This window comes from Centropristis striata, chromosome 6, assembly GCF_030273125.1.
Source record: "Centropristis striata isolate RG_2023a ecotype Rhode Island chromosome 6, C.striata_1.0, whole genome shotgun sequence".
NCBI lineage: Eukaryota > Metazoa > Chordata > Actinopteri > Perciformes > Serranidae > Centropristis > Centropristis striata.
In genome coordinates, this window is record NC_081522.1 from 14039412 (window position 1) to 14066064 (window position 26653).

Consider the following 26653-nt stretch of genomic DNA (forward strand, 5'->3'; position numbering starts at 1 on the left):
TAAGATATTTTCACAACTATACCTTGATGTTGGACAGCCCTTTTTAAGTTAACACAAGGGGAACTTAAGCAGTTATCTACGCTCTTGCCAAAGCCACCAGACTCCATTTACGAAAACAGTCATTTTACCTCGCAGAAAACAGGAGCTGATGGTTGATAAATACCTCATACAACCCCAAATCAAAAAATCCAAACCAGTCCTTTCAGTTCTGACTTGAATGTCCAAAACAATAAAAACACCCCTTCATCCATACCAACTTGGCCTCATTGTAGAGTTAATTTCATATTATGATAGTGTGCTATAAAAGATAATAAGTTGTTGTCTTCTGAGTACTCACGACTCCTTGTAGTAGACAATGAAGCTGATAAGGTTGTCGTAGTCCGGCGGCCGGTATCGCTCCCACGTCAGCCTGATGGCATGGCTTGATGTGATGTTAGACTTGAACTTCAAGATATGGCTTTCACCTGTTGCGACAGAGCAGGACCCAAATTTAGACACATACAAATTTAAAACGACAAATCATGGCTTTTTATTGTTCAACACAGTGAAGGACTGTAAAACAAATGCACAGAATGGATTCTTTTCTTTTTAAAGATTAATCACAGCGGAATGTGGATCAATCTGTCACAGTTTTTGTGAATATACTCACAGCTGGCACTTTCACCATTGTTACGGAAATCTCCCTCCTCTGGCTTCACAGTAATGCCTGTCTTCTCCCACATAGTGTGGATCTCAGACATGCAGAGCTTGGGGTTTAAACGAAAGAAGAGACGACCTTTCCCGATAGTCAGGTTGTGCTGACTCCAGTCCCACAGGTACTGCAGGTGATGGTTGTTGATAGCGGAGAAGGAATACATGCTGATAATGGAAGGAGAACAAGAGAAGATTACAACCATCACACGCAGATCAACAAAACTTTTTTTCTCATGTTAACATGTTTCATGGGAGCTGGAGTTGGCATTAACATGGTTAAAAAGAAACTGTCTTGCCACCTGGTGGCAGCATTAAGCTCTAAAATAGGTGAACATCACATGAGGTCAGGTTTGTGGTCTGTCTAACAATGAGCTCGGCTTTGTACAGAGCAGGACATGACACAGAAACAGTGGTGTGCTGACACCCTGAGCCCCAGCAGTCAGTAACACAGCAGAACACCTCCAGAGGGACAGGAATGTCTATCGTACTCAACGGCATGCCTCTGAGTGAAACTTTACCCTGGGAGAAACGACAACAAGAAGGGCGACAGGATTTCCCATGACCCCTTTGGCCATTTCCAAAAAAACTTTCTCCCATATCTAAGACTAGTGCTGATATCACAGTTTGATGGACCTAAAACTTTCCATTTGGCTTTGTAGGCGCACTAACTCATCTAGCCTGTTCGCATTAATCATTTCTAAAATTATACTGCAATACACTAGTCTCTGTTATATTTTGATTCATACATTTACGTTAATGTACACATCCGCCATCCAGGGCAGACACTCATTCAACAGGGAGTCATTCTGACATTTATGTAACTTCAATGATATGTTGCCGGCAACCTCCCTGCTAGGCTGCGGTCTGCTCGTGTCCTCTAATTCCCTCAGTCGCCGCACACAAGCATGCACACATTCACAGACAACAAAGTGCAGACAACAGCGCAGACATACTTGTCGATGAGTTCCTGCCCATCGATGTAACGCAGGCTCTTGAGGAAGGACAGCGAGCCAATTGCGTGGGAGTGTCGAATCTTCACATAGCCCGTCACTTTCTGAATCAATCCCATGAAGCTCTCCAGCTCAGACGCTATGTTAACTGGGGACAGTGGATGAACACACACATACACACAAAACAGCATATGAGAGCCACATTACAGAAACAAATCCACAGGGATCTCTGCTGCTACTACAACACTCGAGCTTTTAATGCAAATATCCCAATGAGCACTAAGTTGTATAAGCTTTATCATATGTGGAGATTAGCTTGTGAGCCGCCCTGTCAACTGAGCAAATAAACAGCATTAAAGCATAATGTGATAATTAGGTTAGAGTGCAGGAAGCAGATGTAATCTTGATTTTGTGGCCCTCACTGCGAATCCCAGCAGCTTAGACCACCAGGCCCTTCAACGTTATCTGTCTCAGTAATCATAATATTTGCTGGGCAGTCAAGAGCAACATGGTGTAGTAAAGTGAATACTGTACTGGAGTCAGTACAAGACTGTTGTTGTAGATCATATTTTGTGTAGTGTTGTCTGGTGCAGTGATTCTCAAAGTGGTGTCCATTGCAGTCTGCCATCATTTTATTCTTAAATCTAAAATAGATTACAATGTAATAAAGGAACTAACGCATTGCTTACCATTTAAAAAAACAGAATCCACATTTTACTTATGCCTATGCACGCACTAAAAGTTAGAATTAATTCTTCTCTTGATACGACCCTAATTCCAAAAATGTCGCTGTGAGAAATCCAATGAAAACTGAATGCGGTGATTTACAAATCCTTCGTTTCCTACATTCAGTTGAATGCACTACAAAGACAAGATATGTAATGCTCAAACTATGTTTTAGACGGAGTCCAAACTTTTTCTTTTGTTTTAGAATCAGGGTTGTTCGTGTGTATGTTCTGAAATGCACTTCAAATTATCCATTTTCTCCCTCGATTTGCCTTAGATATTTTAAGGGTACAGTGTCACTTTCAGCTAACTGAATCGTGTAATTTGCATTGGTTTAATGGTATTCTGTGTTGAGATGGTGCACATATTCTAATACATGTCCGATACTGTTCTAATACATCTCTTTTTTGCTGTTCTTTCACATAACTTAGACCAAAGAAGTGTATTCTCTATCTTGTAAGGGGTCTCTTGGCTAGTGTCATCTACTAAGTTTAGTTACACTGCAGCATTTACAGTATATGTGGCGTTAAAAGCACTGTGCTTCTATTTGCACTCACTTCCATGGCGGATGTTGATGTCCAGGTTGCCTTCGACGACGGTGCAGTCCTTCAGGGACTGAGCAGCATCCACAGAGTCGATGACACGAGGTGTGCAGGGCTTATCGCACGGGCCATTGCAGGCATTGCATAACATACTGTTTACAGCATAAGCAGAGGGAAAGCAGAAGGAGAAAAAAAAAGTAAGAACTGTCAGAGAATGAGAAAAATCTTATGTGAACTTTTTCTACCTCACCCTGAAATCATTTGTCCACTCCCTAGCTCCCAAGCATTCCAAAGGATTCAGGCAAATAAATTCACTGCATGATAACAAGGTCACCTCTTACACAGAGAGTTTAATCTTTTATGGGCCCTCATGTGAACTCTTGTTTCGTGAGAGAATGACTCACTGTGTTGACCTCAGAGACAAAACAGCAGTGGTATGGCCAAAAACTATACAGCAGCAGAGAGCAGCCATGGAAAGTTTGGGAATTGACGAGACAAAACAGGGAGGAAAGTTGCACACAAAGAAGTATTCTTGTTCTAGGTGAATGTCAAACAAAGAAAATGTCAAGTGGACGTTTCAGCTTAGTTTATTCTTAAAACCTCTGAGTATTAATCTGTTAAATCTAATGGTGAGTGTTGAGAACAAGGCACCTTTCTAAACAGTCTGATAAGTCTAAAAACATGAGTCATTAATGGTCCAACATACTCTTAACCTTAAGCAATTCAAGCTTTGAGACCTACTTTAAGAAAGGAACCTGTGAAGGGCCAGGTGAAGTTTAGCTCAAGGATATTTTATGCAAATTAATTCATTATGCAAAAGTACACAGTGAACACAAGTGCCTTTAGTGTCTGAATACTGAAGAGAAACCAGTGCTTGAGTGCTATTCACAAAAAAATTAACCAGGAAATAACAGGAAAACCTCTGGCTCTCTGTTTGAAAAAGATCAGGTCACGATTGTGTTCAAATATAGAAATCTCAGACATTATTTGAAATGTTTTAAGGAGCTCTTTCTTATATCTTTTACATTCAGTGTGCCACCTGGCATGGCATTTCCAAACCATCAGGACCTAAACTGGAAGTGAAGGGTACGTCTTTACCGATTAGTCTCGTTGCGTGTGAAGCCAGAGGGGCAGTCGAAGATACACTCTCCCCCGTGGATGACAAAGTGATTGTCACCTTGCAGGTGCACTTGGGAGCACAGTTCCATGGTGATGCAGCGCCAGCCCTCGAACTTGTAGGTGTCTGGGGGACAGTCTGGCACACAGTGGCCCTCGTGGTAGTAGTGGAGGCAGCCGGAGCAGGCCATGTCGTTGTTGGGTTCAGTACAGCTGCCCAGGCACTGGCTGTGGCAACACTCCCCCTTGTCCGTACAGGACAGCTTGCAGTGATCCGGGCATACTGGAGGAGACAGAGAGAGATGGGGATGGGGTGAGGTTTGGGTGGATTTTGGCACAAAGTCAAGGATAATAAAGGGGAAAGGATACCAAAAAAGCTCATAAAGCACATATTTTGATTTAAATGTGATGTAAATGGGCAGTCCGTGGACTAGAGGATAGGAATCGGGCTTGTAACTGGAGAGTCGCCGGTTCGAATCCCGGTACTGACAGGTCTAGGACTGAAGTGCCCTTGAGCAAGGCACCTAACCCCCCTACACACAGCTCCCCACTTGCATGGTGTGTTCACTTGTGTGTAAAAAAAAAAGGATGGGTTAAATGCAGAGGTTGAATTTCCCCATTGTGGGATTAATAACGTAATTAAATCTTAAAATCGAAATCTTAAAAATGTAGAATCCCTTAAAAACGTATTATTAAGATATGCTGTTGTTGTATCTGCTAACAGATCAGAAAGCTAATAAATATAAGAGGAGCATGGAGTGTATTTATTAGGTGGGCTGTTATGGCAACAAGCAAAGAGGACAGCTGGGTTAAAAATCTGTTGTTCTAGTAAAACACAGAGCTGGCCTCACAATGATATGCTCACATTTAAAGTGATCATACATAGTATCATCTATTCTTTGACAGCAATTTCAAAAAAGAATTCCTGGTAGCATATTTATCACTGCCTCTAAACCAAATCTGCAACCAAAGAGCCACTTAAAAAAGGAGAAATCTTTGAAAACAAAGTTTACCAGTGGATAGTTGAGACAAATAACACTATATATTATCTCTTCATTTATATTCTTCTATATTGGAAAAAGAAGAAGTGTGCAGCTCGGACATAACTCTTACTCCCACTATCACTACAGCCTCGAAAAAGTAACTACTGAACATCTTCAAGGCTGTGAGAAAAATCGACAGAAACATTATTGTGTGGGGTGTTTCAAATTAAACTTGAGCAACATGAATAATAGAAGCTCCTCGCTGTTTACGGAGCATCACTGCGAAACCAAAACCCATAACAATATGTTATCAATAACACGCAGCCGCTTCCCACTGCTTGGGACAGACATTTGACAGATTGGGCATCCTTACGGTTTGTCAGATTTATTGAACAGATTGTACAAAATGAGCGTTAATATATCAGCCTTCAACTCCAGAGAATAAATGTTCCCAAATTCCAAACTTTAACAAAAGTTACTCATTCAGGTAATGAGGCAAAAATGAGGTCAGTTCTTGTTTGTGGATTTACCAACTACTCGTGGAAATCTCATTGGCCTCGCACTAAATAAACAGTGACTGAGATGAAAATGGCAAATGAAAAGAGTCTGTGTTCAATGTTCAAAAGCATTTTTTACTGTAGCCTATTTATAGAGAGGCACTTCTGGAAAAGCAGATGTAAAAGGGGAGAAAGCAGATGATTCCTAGTGCTAACTAATTTCGAGACACTGCAGGCAGGGGTGTCCTAGATTCAGATGAGTCCACTCTATAGAAAAAGCACCTGGAGTGTGTATGAAGTTGTATGAATGATTGTGAAAAGCCTGGTGACAAGGTGCTTTCTGCTAATGATCGCTCACTGTTAGAGGAGTCTCAGTCTACATAAGGAGCAGCTCTGGGAAGTCCAAAGGTTAGGGTTTTTGGGGGGAATATGTTACAGATGTGTATTTTTTTTTGTCTTTTGTTGCACATTAAAAATTGTGGAGGCAGCAAAGGTCTGTGTTGTTTGTGTATTAAGGCCTTAAGTGTTCACTATATATTGTTATCCTCTTTGTTATTCCTGTAAGACAAATTTCCCCACAGGGGCAATAAAGTTGAACTGAACTACACTGAACTGAACTGAAATAAGAAGAACAGCACTCCTGGTTCCTTAGCAACCGCCTCCTGGTGCAAAGCCAGAGCTGGAAGGAAATGTGCACACACACACGATCATACACGCTCAGACAAAAGTACAGCAAAACACACATTTCAACACTCCCTTTCATGTGCGTTATTATGCTTTGCAAGACTGTGACACTGCACATATTACTTCATTGTGTCATAATTCCAGCCATCCTTATAGCAGATACCTTTACAGGATGATGAAGTGTGCATGTGTGTGTGTGTGTGTGTGTGTGTGTGTGTGTGTGTGTGTGTGTGTGTGTGACATGTGCACATGCATGTTGGTATTGGAATATTTGTGTGTGCGCCAGAGAGCGAAGGAGGGAAAGGAGCTCTGCTTGTTTATTTGCTTTTAAATTAAATGCGGGTGTCGGAGCATCGGTGCTTCGCTTTGTGAATCAGTCAAGTAAATGAAGCCGGCTGCTGAGCTAATCTCTTGATGAATATTTCATGTTGCTTTACAAAAACATCTGTGTAGGTTAAGAATGTGACGGTGCACTACAGTAATGCTGCAGAGGAAGCGCACACTCCCACAGTGTCAACTCCAGTTTCTCCTCACAAAGGGAAGGGGAATGATCATTCCCACTCCTGACAGATTCTCAAATACTTGCCATTGTTTCTCACATTCAGTCAAATCTAATAGTGCAGAAGAGGTGAAATGGTCTGTTTGGAAAATTCCTTCAGGAATCTATGACAACAGAAAAAAAAAACCAAACGTCTCTGACTATTTCCTAAAAGAAAGTCTAATCCTTTTTAGCAGACTTATAACATATATTTTTTTTTATTTAACCTTAATTTTATTAGGATATTTCCCATTGAGGTTCAAAATGTCTTTTTCAAAACAGTCCTGGCCAAGTTCCACACAAAAGCACAAAAAAACAGACTTAACACAACACAAAGTTTAAACAAATAATAAGAGAAAAATATATTTCTCATTATGTTCCGTTTAACAATTAAGTCTCCCCAATTTATTGATGAATACTGAGATCACAATTATTTAACAGGATTAGTCAGCGACTTTGGAAGCATAATGCATTTGTTCAACTTTATTATTATCTCTCTTTCATAATTATTGGGAGCCAAAATTTGATCAAGATTTGATCAATTGCTCAGCCTCACAAACAGAAAATTACATCAAACATGAATTATTATTGTTTAGTAAAAGGAGAAGTACATTCAGTGATCTCATAGTCGTATATAGTCATGCTTATAAATGAATCTAGTTAAAGGTGACTGTACCCTCTCACAACAAGATTGGTGCAAAGACTTCGAAAGCATTTTCACCCAAAAACAGTGCAGGTCCGAGGAATGACACATCATTTGTCTGACAGTGTTAGGAGTCTGTAGGGAACATTCATTGATAAGTACACTGCAGTACCTCAGGAATTTGCAATAATTATCCCCTGATAAGACAGACCTTGAAGTTACACAGCAGTTACTGCCATAAAAGTGTTTTCATGTTGGCATGAGTAAGCAGAGTATTTAGCTTTATGACCTCTGTACTATGTATAGCTTCCCACTCACACTACGTACATGCTCTGCCACACCAGGAGTCCGTTGACTGGCTCTACGGCACTTCATGAATAGTGTATCTAACTATTCTGGAAGCGGGCCAAAACAAACGGCAAAGATCTTTTTTAAAACTACAGCATCAAACGCCAAGACACACAGGTTCTCACATGACAGCTGTGATTTGACTGGAAATATGATGCTGACATTAGGGTGTTTAAAGCGGGCAGATCAGTGTTGCACATTTGCAGAGGGAGAAAAAAAAAAGCGAGAGAGAAACATCAGGGAGGCTTCATTTTCTTGGAATCCAACCAAAAGGGGGCAGCCAAGGCAAACTCTAATGAGCCTTATTGGAGGAGGTCCCTTTCTTTCCACATCATTTTAACAGATTCCTCAATGAAGAGAAATTCCAAACATGCATACCTTCCGCCAGAAGACAGCGGAGGGAGGGGGAGTTGCTGACTTAAATCCATATAAGTCGACCCGGTTTCACTGTGTGACCAAACAACCCGTGGTATCAAGGATACAATCCTCTATTTATAGATGCTCCTAATGCGGACCTATTTCCACGCTGCTGCTCTTTACACATAGCTATGCAGGGCATTGTGGGTTTCCACTACTTCAAAGGAAAGGGACTGCCTAACAAGGGGCTCCTCTTATCATCCTTGTATTCCCCAGAGTGGATGTTTAATATGAGCAGGAATAAATTGGAAGAATCATCACATTGGGATTTGATCCTCTTTAAGTACACACTGCATCACATTAAGCAAGTGTTGCAGTGAACAAAGTGTAGAAAGAAAAACTTTGACATTGATCCGATGCTGCAGTCTTAAATAAGTCAAACTGCTGGGAGTGGGGGTAGGGAGGTTTATGATGTTGTTCCTCTCATACTGTAGTTACACAACCCCCTCCCTGCTGCTCTTTCCCTGAACAGTCAGGTCACACACCATAACCACCAGCCTGCCCCTGCTGTTCACCAGAGCACTGCGACACGTGGAGTGGTCGGGTCCATTTTATCAATAGTAAACCAGGCAACAGTCGGCACTGAGGAGTCTCAGTCTGAGCAGCTTCACTGAGTACAGCAGCGAGGAAGAGGCATCACCGATAGGTTAGCACTGTTGCACTGTTTGTTTTTTGTTCTAAAAGGTATCCTCCAATCGCCGGACTATGTAAAGAATGTGCAGAATGTTTCAGGCCACAGAGGATTCAAGGGGGAGAATGTTAATCCCTTGTTCCGCTGCAACAACACAATGACTACTTCGGGAATTGCAATGGAAACCTAAGATGAGCAGGCTGTTTTCGCAACAAACATGGAAGTGTCAAGTGAGATAAAAAAGCAGGAACATATAGCGGAACATTCAGATTTTTCTCTTCCTCTTTAGGAGTTTACACTGTGGTCATATCCCAGACCTGTGTATTTATGGATAAATATGTACATCTAACCCATGACTAGATGAGCACTTTCGAAAGTCTTCTCAGACACTCTAAATACTTTTGTCGTCTGTGTTGTCGGACTTCCTTAATCAATATTCATTAAAATACAGAGGACTATCTCTTTGGAACAAACTACTTCCATCACTACAATCAACATCTAGATTATGATTAATTAAAAAGAACCAGAAAAGGACTTAAATAAGAAAACATTTATAAACACATGGATTTTATTGTAATGCATCTTAGATTGCAAACATAAACATCTATGCAAATTGCACATTTTAATTTATTTCATACTACCTTAGTCTTGCAACTTGGAGGAATTATGCAATATTTCTTTTTATCTTTTTGTGCTATTTTAAGAATGCCTATTGATATTAAGGAGGTATCTTTATAAGCCTTTATGAGCTTGTAATCTCACCTGCAAAATTAAAAAACCTTTTCTGTAATTGTCTTTTAAATATGTGTATATGTGCAAAATCAATTTTGTAAAAATAAACAAATAAATAAAATAAAGCAAGAATGCATGTGCCAGTTTCAGGCAGAAAAAATAGGAGACTGCAGTAAAACAAAAGAGGGGGCAAGTATCAAATTAATTTCTCCGTTGGGCGGGCCTTGCTCTCTTAAAACGCAGCATGCAATGGGGGGGGGTCAAGTGACTCAGAACCCGTCAACCAGACCTTACCCCTTCTCTTTCCTCACAGTCTGTATCGACAAAAAAAGCAGCTTCGATCTGATAACAAGATGGCTAGATTTCAACACTGTCTGGAGAAGTGTGTGTGTGCGTGTGTGTGTGTGTGTGTGTGTTAGGAGGATGGGTGAGGGGGTTCAAAAGTTGGATTCCCAAAACAAAAAAGCATTATTGATTAAGGACGTCGGTGCTCGAGAGGAAGAGGATTGCAGTGCAGCAATGCTCCTCATCTGAATGCAAGTCATGTCCCGTTTGCTAGAGAGCATGCTGTGTAAGTGACTACTACACTGTTTACATTGGGAGGCTGGTGACACTTTACAGCCAGCAGGACACTGCCGCCTCTGAAGATGAAGTATGGTGTGAAAATATGAGGAATTTTGTAAACTGGTGTCATTTTTTCAAACCAATCATACATGCCAGCCGTAGTGTGATGTAAAAAAATGATCTAATGAAAGATGAAATGTTTCAATCTTCATAACATATCAAAGCGATGTATGTTTTCCCTGCGTCATTGAAGATAAGAGCGTGACAGACAGTTGGGAAATCATTCATTATTCACAGTGGGGCTTGAGGGGAGGGACAACAGGGAGGAGGGTGTCTGGAAAGAGGAGGGTGGGGGTTAAACTGGGAGCTATCTGCTGGACCAATAGCAGGTGGGCAGGGGAGGTTCTAATCCCGATGACTGACATGTTATTGAGTCTGGAGCAGAGATGGTAAACAAGTCCTCTCTTGAGCTGGCATTCGGAGGGGGAGTCGTAACCATAGTGATTAAGCATGGCTTTTCCACAGTTTCGGAGAAACCATAAGTTACGGGAAAACCTGAACAGACGCAGCTTACTCAACAACAAGCCTTAGTAAGAATATTCTTGTAAACAGTGCTGACCCTTAACTGGAATATCAGCTAAAAATCAAAACATGAGTGGGAAACTGGAGTGGAAAAAGAAAGGTATTATGCAGAAAGTAAAACATTTTAAATGCAAGAGTATAATTATAGTTAAGATAATATTGTGCTTTTTTTGCACAGGAAAATAAGAACGACAACATACTTTGCTGTGACTGCTTATTTTGAAAGAGGTTACTGTAGCTGCACGTTAAGTGTCAATCACGCTGCCTGTCCTTGCTCTACAATGTAAACGGGGCCATAGCTCCATTAGGACATGATTAAATTTATCTCTACATCACCTCCATTTACCAAAGTATTCACTCTAATGCACACTACTGTAATCCACTGCACTGTGGGGATGAGAAGCCTCCCACTCTGTGCAGAGTCAGGGCCGGTGAGCTCAGGTTACCAGAGCTGAGAGCAGTAGCAGACAGTAAGGTAACAGAACAGAAGCACAGTAGCAGACGGAAGGCCTATCAGGGGCTGCTGCAGCCCGGATCGCGGGGGCCGACCCCCCCAGCTCCCTGAGCTCCATCAGGCCACATCCTCATCCGGCAACCCGATCCTCCCTGGGAGCCCCCAGTGGATCACTACAGACACTTGTTTAAACCACATCAGCCCAGACGGCCAGAGAGAGGATGCTTCCTCTGCTCACAGCCAAAGGCAAACCGCATCAGAGATTCCAGCGCTGTCTTACCGCTACAGCAAGAGAGTTTCAAGTGCCCGGATGGACTGATCTAATCTGAAGTGGTGTTTTTCACCTTTTCAGACAGTGTGTGTCGAGCTGTGCATGTTCGGCAAGATCGACCTTTCTGCTGATCAGAGGGTTTTTTTTTTCAGAAGCGGGAACACTGCACAGCATCATGATGTGATTTTCTCATGCAGACAGCTGGCTCAGGAAAGCTTGGCTAAATCTCTGTTCAGTCCTGTGCACAAAGGTGTGTGTGAGCCCACTCCACCCTGTCCCAGTGTTTCTGGGTCTCTTCCACTCCCATGCCCACTAAAGACCAGCAATGTGTTTTTCACACAACTATGTGCTGGTCTGTGTGTTCAGGCATGCGTGGCATTTCCCCTCACTCGCATTCAGTCACAACAACACACACATACACACACACATTACACACACCCCTTCCTTCTAGCCTCAGGCCTCGGACCAATCGGCAGCTGCTGTTGTTGTTGTTGCTTTGTTGTTGATTACACTTAATAACAGGACACAGGTATGCAGCAGCGTCACATGTGAAAACACTTTGTGTTTCTATCACTGAAGAGGTCGAGAACGGTCTGAAAGCTATTAAAGACACGTTAAGACAGTAACCAAAACAATGACGAAAACATATACATGAGTATTCTGTTCTATTATTGGAGTAATTCATTGCATGTAATTGAATAATATGCATCACAATCTGATTGATAGAACATGTAATATGAGGGTAGGCAAGCACGAATATTAACCAAAATCATGAGGTATCTTAACCGCATATCCTTTTATCTCATCCTAGTAGTTCTTGATGCAATTCCTGTATAGCTGAGAGGATTATTATTCTAATATCATTCCAATATTGTGAAATGTTTAAATCCTTGCTGGTTCATAGTTGAATAAATATGGTGTATAAATATAAAAAAAAGAAAATCCCCAAAACCTAACTGTATGGGTAAGAAAAAGTTAAAAAAAATAAAATAAAATAAAATATTAAAAAATATATATATTTGAGCTTTGGATTGTTGGTTGGATTAAACCAGCAAAATAAGATGCTGCTTTGGTCAACAACCCTGAATATATAAAAAGTTGGGCTGGGGCAAAAAATGTAAATAAAAACACAATGCCTCAAATTTAGAAAAAGAAAGAAAACAAAAATATCAGTTTGAACATAGTTCAATTAAATATCTAATGCCCCAACTTCTTTGAAACTGGGGTTGCGTGAGAAATTCCAGTGGGCAATTTGTGTTATTTTTTCTGAAATTTTATAGACAGAAAAATTGGAAAAATAAGCTGCAGATCAATGAATAATAAAAAGAATATGCTCTAATTTCATGTAATGAAAGATGAAGGAAGAAATTTGGCATGAAGGTTCGTAACAGTGCAATACTAAACACACTTTGAATTTTTTTTTTTAAAAGATGCTTCACAGTGAATCCAAATGTTTGTGTGTAGAACTGATGAATGGGGTCAAACCCTTGAACTAAACCGAGGCCCAAGCTGAACTTCTTCCCTGCAGGCCCGACCTCTAGTAGTCCAAAAATCCCAGAGTCCCAGTTCATCCCTCAACAGAAGCACCCCTGGAGTCATATTTGTAGCATAAAGACGGGTCTCTGCGGCAATCTTCCTCCTCAGGCAACTCTCCAACTTTCTCTGAGGACTTACTCACAGTCGCTCATGACTTGGGTTTTTTTTAAGCCCTCATATTAATTTATGGCACGGTTTCATTTCAGCTCCAGTTTGAACAACACATCTAAATCAAGTGTTATTGCAGAGATACCTGCTCTATGACTCTTATTGCAAAATTAATGGCAAGTATTATCTGCTGTATTTCTCATGCCGATTTGGTCATTTGAAGAATAAAACAGCAGTTTGACCATCAATCCATTCAGCAGGGGCAAATCAAAATACTGCCGGTTTAATGTTTAATGAAATTCACAAAAAAAATCTGTTGTAAGCAGTGAAGGTGACAAGCTGCATAGCTAAGCAGTATGGCATTAGTATGGGAAATGCAACTTCAGGGAGAACTCAGGCAATGTTTTTTTTTTCACTGATTCTGAGGTGTTTCCTCTCACTAAAAGTGGCTTCTAAAAATACCTGACTTCCCAGATCTGCTTCATTAAATACAGTGTGTTTCCTGGCAGTGCTGTGCTGGCTGGCGAGATGTGTTGGCTGGCTGTTTTGCTAGCTGGGTGACTGGTTGGGGTTAGTGAGAGCGTGTCAAGCCCTCACATCCCTTCAGTCTCGAACACATCGCACTCTAATCCCTCTCCTGAATGTACAGGAGACACCCATGAATTCAGTCACTGAAGACTAATGCTTGGTTACATGTCTCAACTGTACATGGTATCCATCAAACACAAACCTCACTACGCAACACTGGTGAGAAACATAACAAACTGTAAACATAAAATGAACAACTTACTGCTTCATTTAGCTCAGGTGCTGGATGTTTGCAGGCACAGTCAAACACCTGGCTGTGTACCCACCTGTCCCCAGACAGGCAGCTACCCAGAGAGAACCTCCAGCCATATGGATCAATGTTGATCGTCAAACATTACAGCACTTCAGTAAACATGACTCTGAAATGTTGCAAGCAACCATGTGCAGCGCTTAAGTGTAACATTTTTACTCTATACCCAAACTTGGTTCAGCCTATCATCATCAGAGCATCAGAATAGTAGTGGTTCTCATGCCAAGGCCTATTTCTGTAGATGACCATCTGCAGCTTTGCGGCACACGGTGCCCAGACTTCGTCCTGGCACGCCGTCCGGCATACATTCTCCCTGCTGGCACGATGTCTGGATTCAAAATGACACATCTTCATTTCACAACGACTTCAAGGAGGCCCTAATCCTGATTAAGCGCAGTAACATTTGCCTTGAGCTAAAAAGCTGATGAGGATAACTTTGTGTTCATTGCAAGCATTCCTACCAGGTTAAAATGAAGTGCTTTGCAAACACAGAGAAGGCCATTAGTCGATTACTGAGCTGATAGCCATGTGGACCGTGAATCCTGAAATTATGGTTAAGTTTGGTTACATTTTATGTGGGTGAGTAGGGCTTTGTTTGCATGTGTGTGTTTGTGTATACGGGGGGTCATATTTAGGATCATGTAACCAAACTGGATACGTTGCTTACATTGCAGTCTCTGTCTGTACATCTGACTGCAGTCTTGTCTTTCAGATGACAGTGGATGGCTGTTGGCACACGCAGAGCGACTGCGGTGAAATGCCGTTGCTCAGCCCATTTCTCCAGTGCATCTTCCTCTTCTCTTTGGGATATACGCCTCAGTGTCTGCCACCTCAGTGGAGCCTGACGTTCTGTACAGTCCTATTAGCCACTTCAAATATGACATCTGGATTTAGGGTTTCCTTTTTCCTCCACTTAATTTCATTTTCACAGTGAGTTTCTTGAGGGTACACACAGTATCCTTTTTGTGAGGCTGCGCTCGTTCTTTAAAAAGGACAGGCTGTGGGTTCAGCAGGGACAGTTGTGCCCAGAGTTAACATCTGTTACAACGGGACACTGAGACTATTCTCTCCAACTGGAGAGCCTGCGCTGAGAATTTAGGCTAGTCCTTTCAAGTGTAATGGTCTGATAAGATACCACAGTCCCAGATGGTATCACAGTAAAACGGTATTGTATTGATCCAGTATCTGACATAAACAAAGCTTCATTTCACATGAAAGGGGCCTGTCAGGGGTTTAGCTTCTTACAAATACACAAACCTCATGCTTGTTTTGCCAATTTCCTATCTGCTCAGGGAGTTAACAGCTTGCAGCTTGCAGGTACTTCATGGACAGCTGAACAACACAGAAGAATAAAGCCACTTACTGATGACTCTGTGTCATGTTTGCGCACTGATAAGACCAAAGAGGACCAATGATGGAAAATGTTTGGCAGCATTTAACAATGCTCTCATTTTCACTTGATCCTTTTACATCAAAGTGTGTGCCTGAATACCAGAAGTAGAGGTTATATTTCCTTAAACGTCTCCTTTATTCCAAGTGGGTGAAGGGGACAATAAAACAGTTGGTTTGGGATAAAATGTAAATGTAAAACCTCCAATTAAAAAGCCATTAGCAATTTTGGGTAACAACAGCGCCAAATATGGCAGTTGCACAAAGCCTGTGCGGTAAAAAAAAAAAAACGTCACTGTTTACAAGTCTCTGAACAAATTGGGGGTTACGTCACCTTCAGTAAGTTTCACCCACAGGCTTAGCGCAGACACAGCTCCTCAGTTTCAACCAGTTTCAGTGTTAATCAGATTTTACCATGACGCAAGCCTAACATTCACTTGTGATCTCAAACACCAGCAGCACAGTCTTGATACAGCGGGAACCATAGGAATGAGAGACTTCAGGCTCCTATCTAATCTCAACCTTATTTAGTTTAGGGGACAGGGTTTCGGTGGCAAATCAGCTACAGAATTAAATGCAGAGAGCTGGGCTCAAGAGCATGGGGGGACTGGGAGACAATCGCTTGGCTATATGGGCCGAAGACATGGACGTGGGTCAAAGGTCAGAGACTAGAGGCTAAAGGGCAGAGATGGGGCAGACTACGGATAAATCCGTGCCTGGCCTGACTGTACCAACAGCAGATAAGGGCAGCCGACGTGGATGGAGCAGGACAGCTGACAGGCCTTAAACAGTCCCCAGCCCACACTTCCTATTGGATGCCAGTGACATCATGGTTCTATCCCCATGTTTCACCTCCTCTTTTCGAGGTGGGTGGAGAGTTCAGTTCTTTCTCCTCCTCCTCTCCTTCTCTCCACTCAACCAGGGCATTTCTACCCCCCCACCACCCCCCCCACCCTCTCTCCATCACACACACTAACACTCAGCTTCATGTGCCCCTTTTAGGGACCTCAGCTTACATGGCTACTCTTGTTCAGGAGGTGGGAGGAGAGAGGGGAGGAAGACACAAGAAAACAAAAGAGGAAGAACTATTAGACAGCCATGCACACACACATAGATATAAACACACTGCACATATGCTGCAATTTTTTTCAGGCTCTAACACTCAAGCAGGCCTTGCTTAATTAACACGAGCCAACTAAGAAGTTTTGGTTGGCGCATCATGCTATTATTGTGAAAGTCTAGGTTTGACATTTTCACAAACAGACAGCTCACTAAATTACCAGCTGGGCTGCACTGTGATATGTCTCCAGTAATGAAACAAAAGGATGCTCACGGGGAAGGAGAGAAAGAGACACAGAGAACCGAGTAAGAGGCACATTGAGAAATAATTGTTTAATGTATAAAAGATGTGCTGGAAGAAAAAGGGAAATCAGACCATCTATTTATCCAGTTTATCAAAACAGACATGTAGCCATGGGATGTGCCTGTTTAGGGAGGTCTTAATCACAGGGATCGATCCTTGTGCCAGACAGGTGTTCCATGTCTGATGAGGGTGCAAGCGGAGGATGGAGGGAGGGCGACAAAAGTGTGTTCAAGTCCGCCAGTCAGCTGACCTTCCTCTGCTCTGCCACAATCAATCTGCCGCGTTCAGTCCAGGATCACATCCCTCCATGAGAGATTAGCTCTTAGTCGGATTAAGGAGGAGTCAGCGCGCGTAGGAGAGGTGAAATGTCATTATAGCACCGCAGGGGGAATGAAGGGGGCTGCAGTGTGTATGGGGCAGAGGGGTTTGCTGCCACACAGGCAGATGGACACGGAGAAGGATCTGCTTCAGACATTAAGGCCAGGCCGGCATGACAGAGCTCTATAGCTCTCAACTCGCATGTAGCGTGTCCTAAAAAAAAGTTGCAGCCTCATCACTAAACTCCACAAGTATGAACAGACAGTAAATTGGAGCATTTAAAGGATGACACAGAGGGCAGAGGGGACAGATGCCAGTAGAGAGGCAGGGAAATGGGCACAGAGAACAAGCCTGCCTCCAACCACAGGAAGCGCAAAGCCCCCACCGTGTCAAACATAAGACTTCAAGAAATGATTGAAACAAAATACCCACGCTTTCTCCCCCAAACAAACAATGGCCTCCATTGTGAAATGATGTGGCACACTCACAGTCAGGGGAGACATAAAGACACAGTTTGAAAACAGTGGGTCTTATTCCCCCCTCCTCTCTTTCTCTCCTCTCAAGGCCACAGACAACTTTCTCCTTCAGTTGGGACATAGACGGGGGGCCACGCAACACTGCAGCCCACTTTGGAGCCCCCTGCTCAGAAAAATATGTCTTTGTCTTCATGTCGTTGCAGACCTCACACAGCTCAACGGACTGGGCTGCAACAGTATTAGAGCACCAACAGGGGGCCTGAGCCATGGGAGAAAAGCATGCTGCACTGCAGACATGTTACACACATTCACTGAGAACGTAAACACAAGTCTGGGGAGCTTTTTTTCCCTTGTTGTGACCCAAATTTTATAGTAGCTCCTAAACGGTTGATGAATAATCAGAGGGAGCAACGGCAGTTCTAAAATGGATTAGTACAGCAATACAAGGTTGACACAGAGGATTTTCAGAATACAAAGATTCTCCTTGTACAACAAACACAGAAAACACAACTAAAGTACAGCACATGTAACACAAAGTACGACAAACAATGTTTTCCCACAGTCTCCCCTTTCATTCATAAACATATTTTATACTTATTATCATTCTTGCAGCTCGGTTTCATTCAGCCTGAAGGTTTCCCCCAACAACTCTCTTTACATCAGTTTTATTACATCCTGAACAGATCACTCTGTTCCTCTGACATACGTGTGGGAACCTGCGGATAGAGGACACTGCATCCCCAGGAAGAGCCGATTCTATATTTATTTGAGAACCACTGTATCCCCCAGATGCAGTAATTTGTTGCAGTTATTTCATAAATGTCTTGTTAACTATTATTGGTCTGAAAGCCGCCAAATTGCACATCATAAACTGTAACAAATGGAAGGCCTGAGGCTATATTTACTGTTCCACGGTAGCAATGCTGCGGCTCTGGAATTGGTTCAGAAAAAAAAAATCACTACGCCTAGTAACAGAGGATACTTGCGATTCTAGTATTTAACTGCACCAAAAGCCACAAAGATCCTTTTGTAACATACAACAATTTCTTAATAAATTATTATCTTAACTCCGTGACATGAATTGGTGTTAAATATTGCCTGACCCTGAATGTGCTCTAAGTTACACATTATCTAGTCCTTGCGTTTGAACAATGAGTCCCTGACCAGCAGCCAGAGTGAGAGGAGGATCCACACCTGCTGGATCAGTGATTTCCTCCAGAATGCACTTAGACAAACATGAATGTGCACACACTCACATACTTTCGAACAGCCGGTGCTGGGCCGGCTGGCTACAGACAGTCAGGGGACGGATAGCTGGCTGAGAGAGGGAATGGGAGCACGCTGCTCAATCAATGAGCCATCAATCACATACACACACACACAGACACACACACACACACGGAGCAAACACAGGAAACAGGAGACCATATCCTTTAGCTACCACTCAAAAGAAAGCCATCAAAGCGCTGGCTCTGGCTCCAGGCCCTTTTCCATGGCCAAATTTCCAAGCATTGCTTTGTTTTGTGGTTTGATTAGAGCTACTATTTCTCCGCCCTGACCCCGAGTTGTGTGTGTGTGTGTGTGTGTGTGTGTGTGTGTGTGTGTGTGTGTGTGTGTGTGTGTGTATGTCCTATACAGTCTGTTGCTATCCTAACTAGCCCACTGCTGCAGGGCCTCACTGTACTCTGCTCAGCTCTCAGATAGCAAGGAGTTGTAAAAAGGCAGTAAAGGAGGCATCATGTACCAAATCTCTGTTGTCTATGTGGTAGCTGAAGGAAGGATGGGGAGAGAGCAGGTGAACACAATATGATTACTATCAGTATTAAGTAATTGCAGTTATTTTTACATAGGGGTGCAAGGAAATAGATAAACTTTTGTCAATTTTCAAAAAACAAGGTACGGATTTTGGATTATAAATCTTTAAAATAATCAAGAAACTAAAAATGTACTGTAGCAAAAAGTACTGAAGGTGACATCTTAAAACACTTTGTTTTGTCACATTTAGAAGCTAGAAGTAGAAAAGGTTTGGACATTTTGTCTTAGAAAGGACTTAAATAATATATTGAGGCTATTTTAACCCAAATCAACATATGATTGACAAATTGTTTCAGCACTTTATCACAGAGTCGGTGGCAGAACCAGACAACCCTCCAGATGAAAGGCAGATTCCACCATTTCTTCCCAGCCCCATTCCGCCTGCAGGAGCGCATTCCTGCTACATGTAGGCAACACCAGGCACACCTGAAGCATGTTATTACTGCATCGCCTGTCCTCGAGGGGGAAAAACAAGAGTTCACAGAGTTGTCCTGGGAGCAACTGAGCTCACCCAGCTCTTACACTGTGTTCCCAATGTGTCTTGGACGCAGAGCACGTCTAACGCATAAACAGAGTTTTGAGTCGTCTCCAGGCCGATCTGTTGCCTCAGGGGGGAGAGAAGAAGGAGAAGGAGAAGGAGAAGAAGAAGAAGAAGAAGAAGAAGAAGAAGAAGAAGAAGAAGAAGAAGAAGAAGAAGAAGAAGAAGAAGAAGAAGAAGAAGAAGAAGAAGAAGAAGAAGAAGAAGAAGAAGAAGAAGAAGGAGAAGAAGAAGAAGAAGGCCAGCATCGCAGGCAGGGATCAGCAGAATTAATGTACACAGTGAGGAGTAAACAACACCAGAGGACGTCCTCGTGTCCCTGAGCTGCAGTGACAGCATGTCCTCCTGTCTGCACTGTCACTCTTTGTCAGCTCTCATTACCTACAGCGCTACACGACCAGCACTGACTGACTGAGTGACTGACTGGCTAATGGCACCTGCTACCTACCGCTGTATGGATGACAGTAAGAGAGGAGGATGCACCATCCCTGACCTCACTCACGTAGGCTCACTGCTTTAATAAATATAAGTCCTAGATTATTAATTTATCATACACAAGAAGCCAATTTCAGTCTTGTTTTTTCATATTTATAATCTATAGTTTATAGAGCAGTAATAAGGCATGCTTTGAAGAGCCAGCAAACACATAAAACTAAATAAAATTAGTGCCAATGTGGGGACAAGCTAAACCAAACTTTCGTCCCCTCCCACAGCCGGTCTCCCTGTGGCAATTCTTGTCTGCCTCACTGCCTTCACAAAGGTCCTGTCGGCTTATTCACCAACAGCCATAAGTTATTTGGATAGCACTAGAGCGCTAAGGGAAATACAAATGAAAGGGTGGAGCGGCCTGAACATTCAACCCCTCTCCCTTGACACAAGACCCCCCTTAGTCCCATCATGCATCAAACGGAGCTGCACGCCCCCAGCTCCCCACAGAGACCGGAGGACAGTCGTGCCGGCATTGTGTCGGCGGTTTAAGGGTTGACGCGAGTCGGCTAGCAATGGGAGTGAGGGATCAATACATCTTGGCAGCTCAACGCCTCATGTCATGAGCTTCTGTGTAATATACTGCCTCAGAAAAGAACACTCTTTGTGACCTCAAAGACGGACAGAAAGAAGAATGTGACAGACGCTCAAAAAAACTTTGCTTTGCTGGCTTGGATATAGTTTTCTTGACGATTTAAAAAAATAATAGAACACAAACAGAAAGTGAGAAACTGGAAGGAAAATGATTCACTTAAAATTGCTTCATCACACAATTCAAACCAAATGCCATGTTAAAATAAGGACGTAGTCTCCACAACAGGATCAATTGTTGCTGGAATACGCCACCAGTGACAGCACCCATCTGTCACTCGAAGCAGCCGTGTCTTTAATTATGCATACCTTTAAGCCTTAAATTAATTTAATCTGTTGCGTTACATAAAAATGAACCCCCAGACAGTCCTCATGGATGGTAATATTAACTATAGACACCAAAACTTGTCCATATATGAGGCTGTAAACATGTTTATGTCTGCCATAAAGTTTGGTGTTTTAACATGGGGGTCTATGGAGCCAGCCAAGTGACTATTTAAGAAACTGAACTTCCATGTTGGCTTCAATGTTCAGCTCTGGTGTTTGTTATTTGACTAAAACTAATACTGTCTCTGCTGAAAAAAAAGAACTGTTTTGGAAAAAAAATATGTGAATAGATGTGTATAACCTCCCTCCAAGGGAAGGAAACAACCTAGAATAGAAAAAAAAGTTGTTTATGTGCACTATTAAGTCTTCCAGTAAATACAAACAAGTATGCACTTGCCTGGTGATCCTCTGGGAAAATAACAGTGGGATACATTTCATGGTGCGACTGGGACAACAGTGGCAGCAGAAAATGATGTTTACAGACAACTTGCACCTCACAGATAAACAAATGCAACTCAAAAAGCAGGAGGTCTCTCCTCACTGAAGCTGCTGAAGACTTTATGGAAGTGTTGAGGTGTGCCTGTTATTCCTCATTCTGATGACTGATCTGCTGTGGCTGCTAAGCGAGCAGCCTCAGGCGGAAGCACAGCCCAAATTGGGCCTTTGTTCCAGACTGCACAGTGTCTCAGCAGAGGCATGAACAAAACACAAACACACAAAGCCTGTGAAGAGGCAAGAGTGTATGTGTGTGGGCCTACCCCAGGCTCCTCCTCAGCTTGAACAGTCTCACACACACACACACACACACACACACACACACACACAACCAACTCCACCACAAGCGCCTCTGAGCCGCGTCTCACCCACCCACACACATACACAACACACAACCTGACCCGCCTCCCCTCTCGCTCTCTCTCCTTCCTTATTCCTCTCTGTCTCTTGCTCTCTCCTTCCCACCCTCATTCATAAAATGGCCGCTTCACAACTCCAGCTGCTGGCACAGAATTTAAGGATGAGGGGTCAGGGGCAGCAACGGGCCAGGAGGGACTTGTTTGTTCTATGTTTCCCCTCCCTTCCATCTCTTCATGCGCCTTCTCTGTCTGGATAACCGTTTCCATCCTAGCACCAACGCAGAGATTTGTCCGCCTAATTCTCCTCCTCACATATGCCAGCCTTCCTCATCCCTGTCCCTTCCTCCATCCCCCTTCCCCTCCCTTCCAGAACAAACCTGATACCCTCATGGCCTGGGAGGGAAACTGAAGCTATGCGTCTGGCAGGGGAAGGCAGGCGCAGAGCAGAGCGGGGGCAGGAGCAAGCGCTGGTGGCTCCTCCTCAGAGGCCAGCGAGAGGGGAACGGGGACATTCTCAAGTTCCATCCCTGGAACACATCCTCCATGTTTCTGCAGTTTTACCACATCACACGCACACACATGCGGACTATCGAGGCTTTCAAAGCAACATAAGATTCATTGCTATAACGTTTGCTTTTTTCTCTCTCTCTCTCCCTCTTTGTAGTGCAGAAATAGGAGGGTTTTTTTGTCTTTTTATACCCAAAACATTTTGCAAGGTGGTATTTGTGCAGGACGGGTGATCTATGTTAAAGGAGCGACAAAATGAGGCAGAGCAAATAGATTGTGTCCCTGAGCAGCTCATTCCAGTCTGCCACAGAGTTTTATAAACTGATCAATCAGACAGTGAGTGCACACAAGGCTTTGGTTCGGGAGAGAAAACAAAGACCTCAGCGCCAGAACCATTCAGACAACACCACAGGGTGCAATAATAAGTGTCACTGTGTGTGTCTGTGTGTGTTTGTATATGTGGAGGAGGTGTGTGTATCTAGTCTGAGGTGAATGAGTGCATGTGGGCTAATGCATCTGTTCCCCCCACTACGCCACTCTGCAGCATCTTCTGCTGTAAGCACACAAATTAAAACTCACTCAAGCAAGAGCCTTGACTGCCCCCCTTCTCCATCCATCCCTCTCCTCCTCCCCTCCCCTCTCCTCTCCTGCTGGTTCAGCCCCAAGAAGACGAGGAGACAAGGAAAAAAGGAAGGAAGGATTGAGGGGCCGCAGCAAAGCCGAACAGACCCACCTCTTGCTGGAATGAGTTTTAATTTGGGCTTCTGTGGTAGGACATGCACATGTGCCACACAAAAGGGGCATGTGTTTAGTCAATGGCATGCATGCACACACACATACACACACATGTGGCAGACATAGTGACAAGGGTCAGTCTCGGGATAAGCGAGAACGACATAGTTTACTCATTGCTGCATACGGCTTCTCTCAAATGACATGTCTCTTGTTTCTGCATCACACATCTAAAAGAGGACACCGGACTTAACTATATATATCTGTAGAAGAAAAGGTATGATCTGGTTATATAATATCTATACTAGTAACTGTTACTGTGCTTTGCATCTCACAGGCAGCACATTTAGTTGTTCAGCTATAACCAGGATATTGCATTTCCCCTCCCCAGCCCACAGGCTTCAACCCACGCAGGCCACCTTCAGCCCACCCACCACCCACCCTCTGCCTGCCTCTGTTTCAATCCTGGCCCCACTCCACTCAAACTTTCCACAGATGGGCACAGTGCTGTGTGGACGTGCATTATGCATTCAGTGTACATGCGTCAGTCACACCACAGCCCAGGGATCGGAGGATCAGAGGTGGAGTTGAAGGACGCTAGGGGTGGGGTATACATGCAGGGGGGATGGCGACATCATACGCCATATCTGAGCTGGCAGTGCAAAAGAGGGACAGCAGCAAACGAATGAACCAACATCCAGGCTGTGCTGCATAGTGTGGTTACGGCTGCCTAGCTATTTATATGTGTCCCTCCTTCAGAGAAGGAAGCCGCTCCTATTGGATCCAGATGTGAGAGGAAGGACAGACAGCAGCCCGACTGAAAGGTGGCAGCCTGGACCCAGCGGAGGTTCTGCTGCTGTGGAGCTACTACGCTGTCATTTAGAAGACGGCTACTTTAGTCCACCATTACAAGGACAGTTTATATATTCACCTCTGAGGTGGAACAATATTTCATGATATGAATTATCATTTTCTTCCTTTAGATGTAATAATTAAACAGCAACCACATGTAAACAAATGCACAGTCACACATAATTGGATGCTAATCTAGGTCAAATAAAAGATCTGTGGTGAGTGAATCTGTTTCTGGAACTATCTTTGGACATGTATATCACTGACCCAGGTCAAGTGGCGTGGGCGATTCATGGGATGAAGTGGTTAAGGTAGAAAGCATTTTTCTGACAAGCTAAGGTCGCAGCCCCGTCAGAGGCTTCAAAGATTAAATCACGCAGCTCTCAGTCAGCCAACTAACATAACTTAACACCGCTCTCCTCCTCCTCCTCCCCCTGCTTGACCATGGCACTTGAATGACAATGAGTGCTTGTGAGACAGGGCTAAATGTGTTGTGACCCCTGATGATGGATTGCCAGTGGCTGGCCCCCAGTGGGCTGCGAGCCCATTGATCCACGAGAGGATTCAATGACACATCATCAATCCCTGGGCTGAGCTCTTACAGATGCAAAGGTGGAGAAGGAAGATAGGATAGAAGGCCCTGGTTATTTTCCTCCAGAATAAGTTCAGATGACGGAGGAACTTGTCAGTATGTCTGTCAGTTTACAGCCCCTTTGATTCTCTCACTATGACTGCTTGTTGCCCTTCTGTCTAAGTCAGGCTCTTGCAGCCACTGGACATGACGCGGCAGACAATAGAGGCTGTGGACAGCTGCTAATCTAGTCACATCTGACTCTATCATCCCACACTTATGCCTCGTCCACAGTGAATGGATACGGATAGGGAAAAGAGTATTCTCAGAAATGACATACTGATCCCTTGAGCCGCTGTTGCATCAGATATATCTGGCATGAGATAGTTGATGCAAGCGCAGGACACGTGCACACACACATACACACATACGCACACAAGTGCTGTTTGCGGTTGTGGGACGTGAGGTCTGAACAGGAGCCATTGTGGACTGTGCTACCAGGCAGCCACACTGGCTGGGGCCCATTTGCCCCTTTGATAAGGCTCGAGTCTGAACACAGACGTCAGCCCACAAGAAGCCCGCGTGACGTCAGCACATGTGTGCTTTGACCAGGGGCCTGAATGAGTCGGTTTCACACAGAGGGAGGAGGAGAGGATGGGAAGGAAGGACAGCACAATCTGAATGTCTCGGCCGTTTGAGGCCCCCAACAAAACAGAAATTGAGATCAGCTTTGATTAGAGCAAGCAAAAATTAAACACCAGTATATTCGCAGCAAGCATCACTTGTCAGTGTAATGGTATAATTATGTGTCTGCTCTCAAATAACTCTGAGGCATTCCTGGTGCCCACAGTAGGGTCAGTGTTCAAATAAAACAGCACTATCTGGTTGACCAGCAGCTACTGGCTTGTATTTAAAGAGAAGTGATACAGATGGCAAAAGAGACAGAAATATGAGTAAATCATTTTAGCAGTCAGGGGTACATCCGTGTCATGTCAGAATGGATAAACAGGTTTCTTGGAGTAAAATCAGATCTTGGTGTAAGTTAATATTCTCCTCGGTTCTTTGTGCAATACAATGTTGTGTTCTGTTTTCTCAGTCCAGTGCAGGATAACAAAGACAGCCCATGGTCGGCGCTGTATTACATTAGCTAATAAATGACATCCTGATGTTGAGCTAACCAAGTTGTCTGTCTGCCTGGACTAAAAAAAGTGCTAGGAGGAATGTCTCAAAGGTATAAAAAAAGAAGAAGAAAGAAAGTAGGTTTGCCTGATAAATTACATCTTTCGCTCTCACAGATGCCCAAATACTGACTCCGGCGCACATTCCCTCGTTCCCTGTGCCGCCCCTGCACCCTCCTGGTACCCGTTCCACTGGCTCCACCCGCCACGAGGGAACAGGGAGCACAGTCCGGCATTCCACAGGCCTACGTGCTACACGACACAACCTCACACACAGAGGGGCAGGCCAAGGGGGCCCCTACCCTCACAGCACACCCCGTCACACTCAATCACAACAACACACACACCCATGCTTGAAAAAAATGGCACAGGGCATGATGTGTAAATGTGAATTCTTCCTGATCACTTTGTGTTTATCTGTTACCTGCAAGAACCTGACATCACCACCAAGATACTATCAAAAAAATAATGAGTCCAAGCTAAAAAATTGACCCAATACTCAGACACATAAAATAACACTCATTGACCTCCAGGTGACACTGTGATAATTCTGAAAATATAAACTTGATTGTTACAAAGTGACTTGGCTTAGAGTCAAAATTCTTGATTTTAATCATTTTGATCTTTCAATTTTTCTGCATCTTTGCTCCAATGGATCTCTGCTCCATCTGTTCTCGATTTAAAAAATCCTATTATCAACAACTCACCAGAAACTGTTATGCTATTCGTCCAAAAAGTTGTCAGGATCATCAATGGACTTCACTTATCTAAAGTTGTCAAGGAAATGTAGATAGATTTCAAAA

General features: G+C 43.4%; 1 protein-coding gene across 1 annotated transcript in view; it reads right to left on the reverse strand.

Moving 5' to 3' along the window:
- igf1ra (insulin-like growth factor 1a receptor) overlaps window positions 1-26653 on the reverse strand; it is an 84825-nt gene that overhangs the window by 23379 nt on the left and 34793 nt on the right. Inside the window, exons 3-7 of the mRNA XM_059334496.1 lie at window positions 4010-4310; window positions 2927-3063; window positions 1647-1791; window positions 650-858; window positions 338-464 (exon numbers count right to left, since the gene is read on the reverse strand). Coding sequence (XP_059190479.1) covers window positions 338-464; window positions 650-858; window positions 1647-1791; window positions 2927-3063; window positions 4010-4310 — 919 coding nt within the window. The remainder of the gene's footprint in view (window positions 1-337; window positions 465-649; window positions 859-1646; window positions 1792-2926; window positions 3064-4009; window positions 4311-26653) is intronic.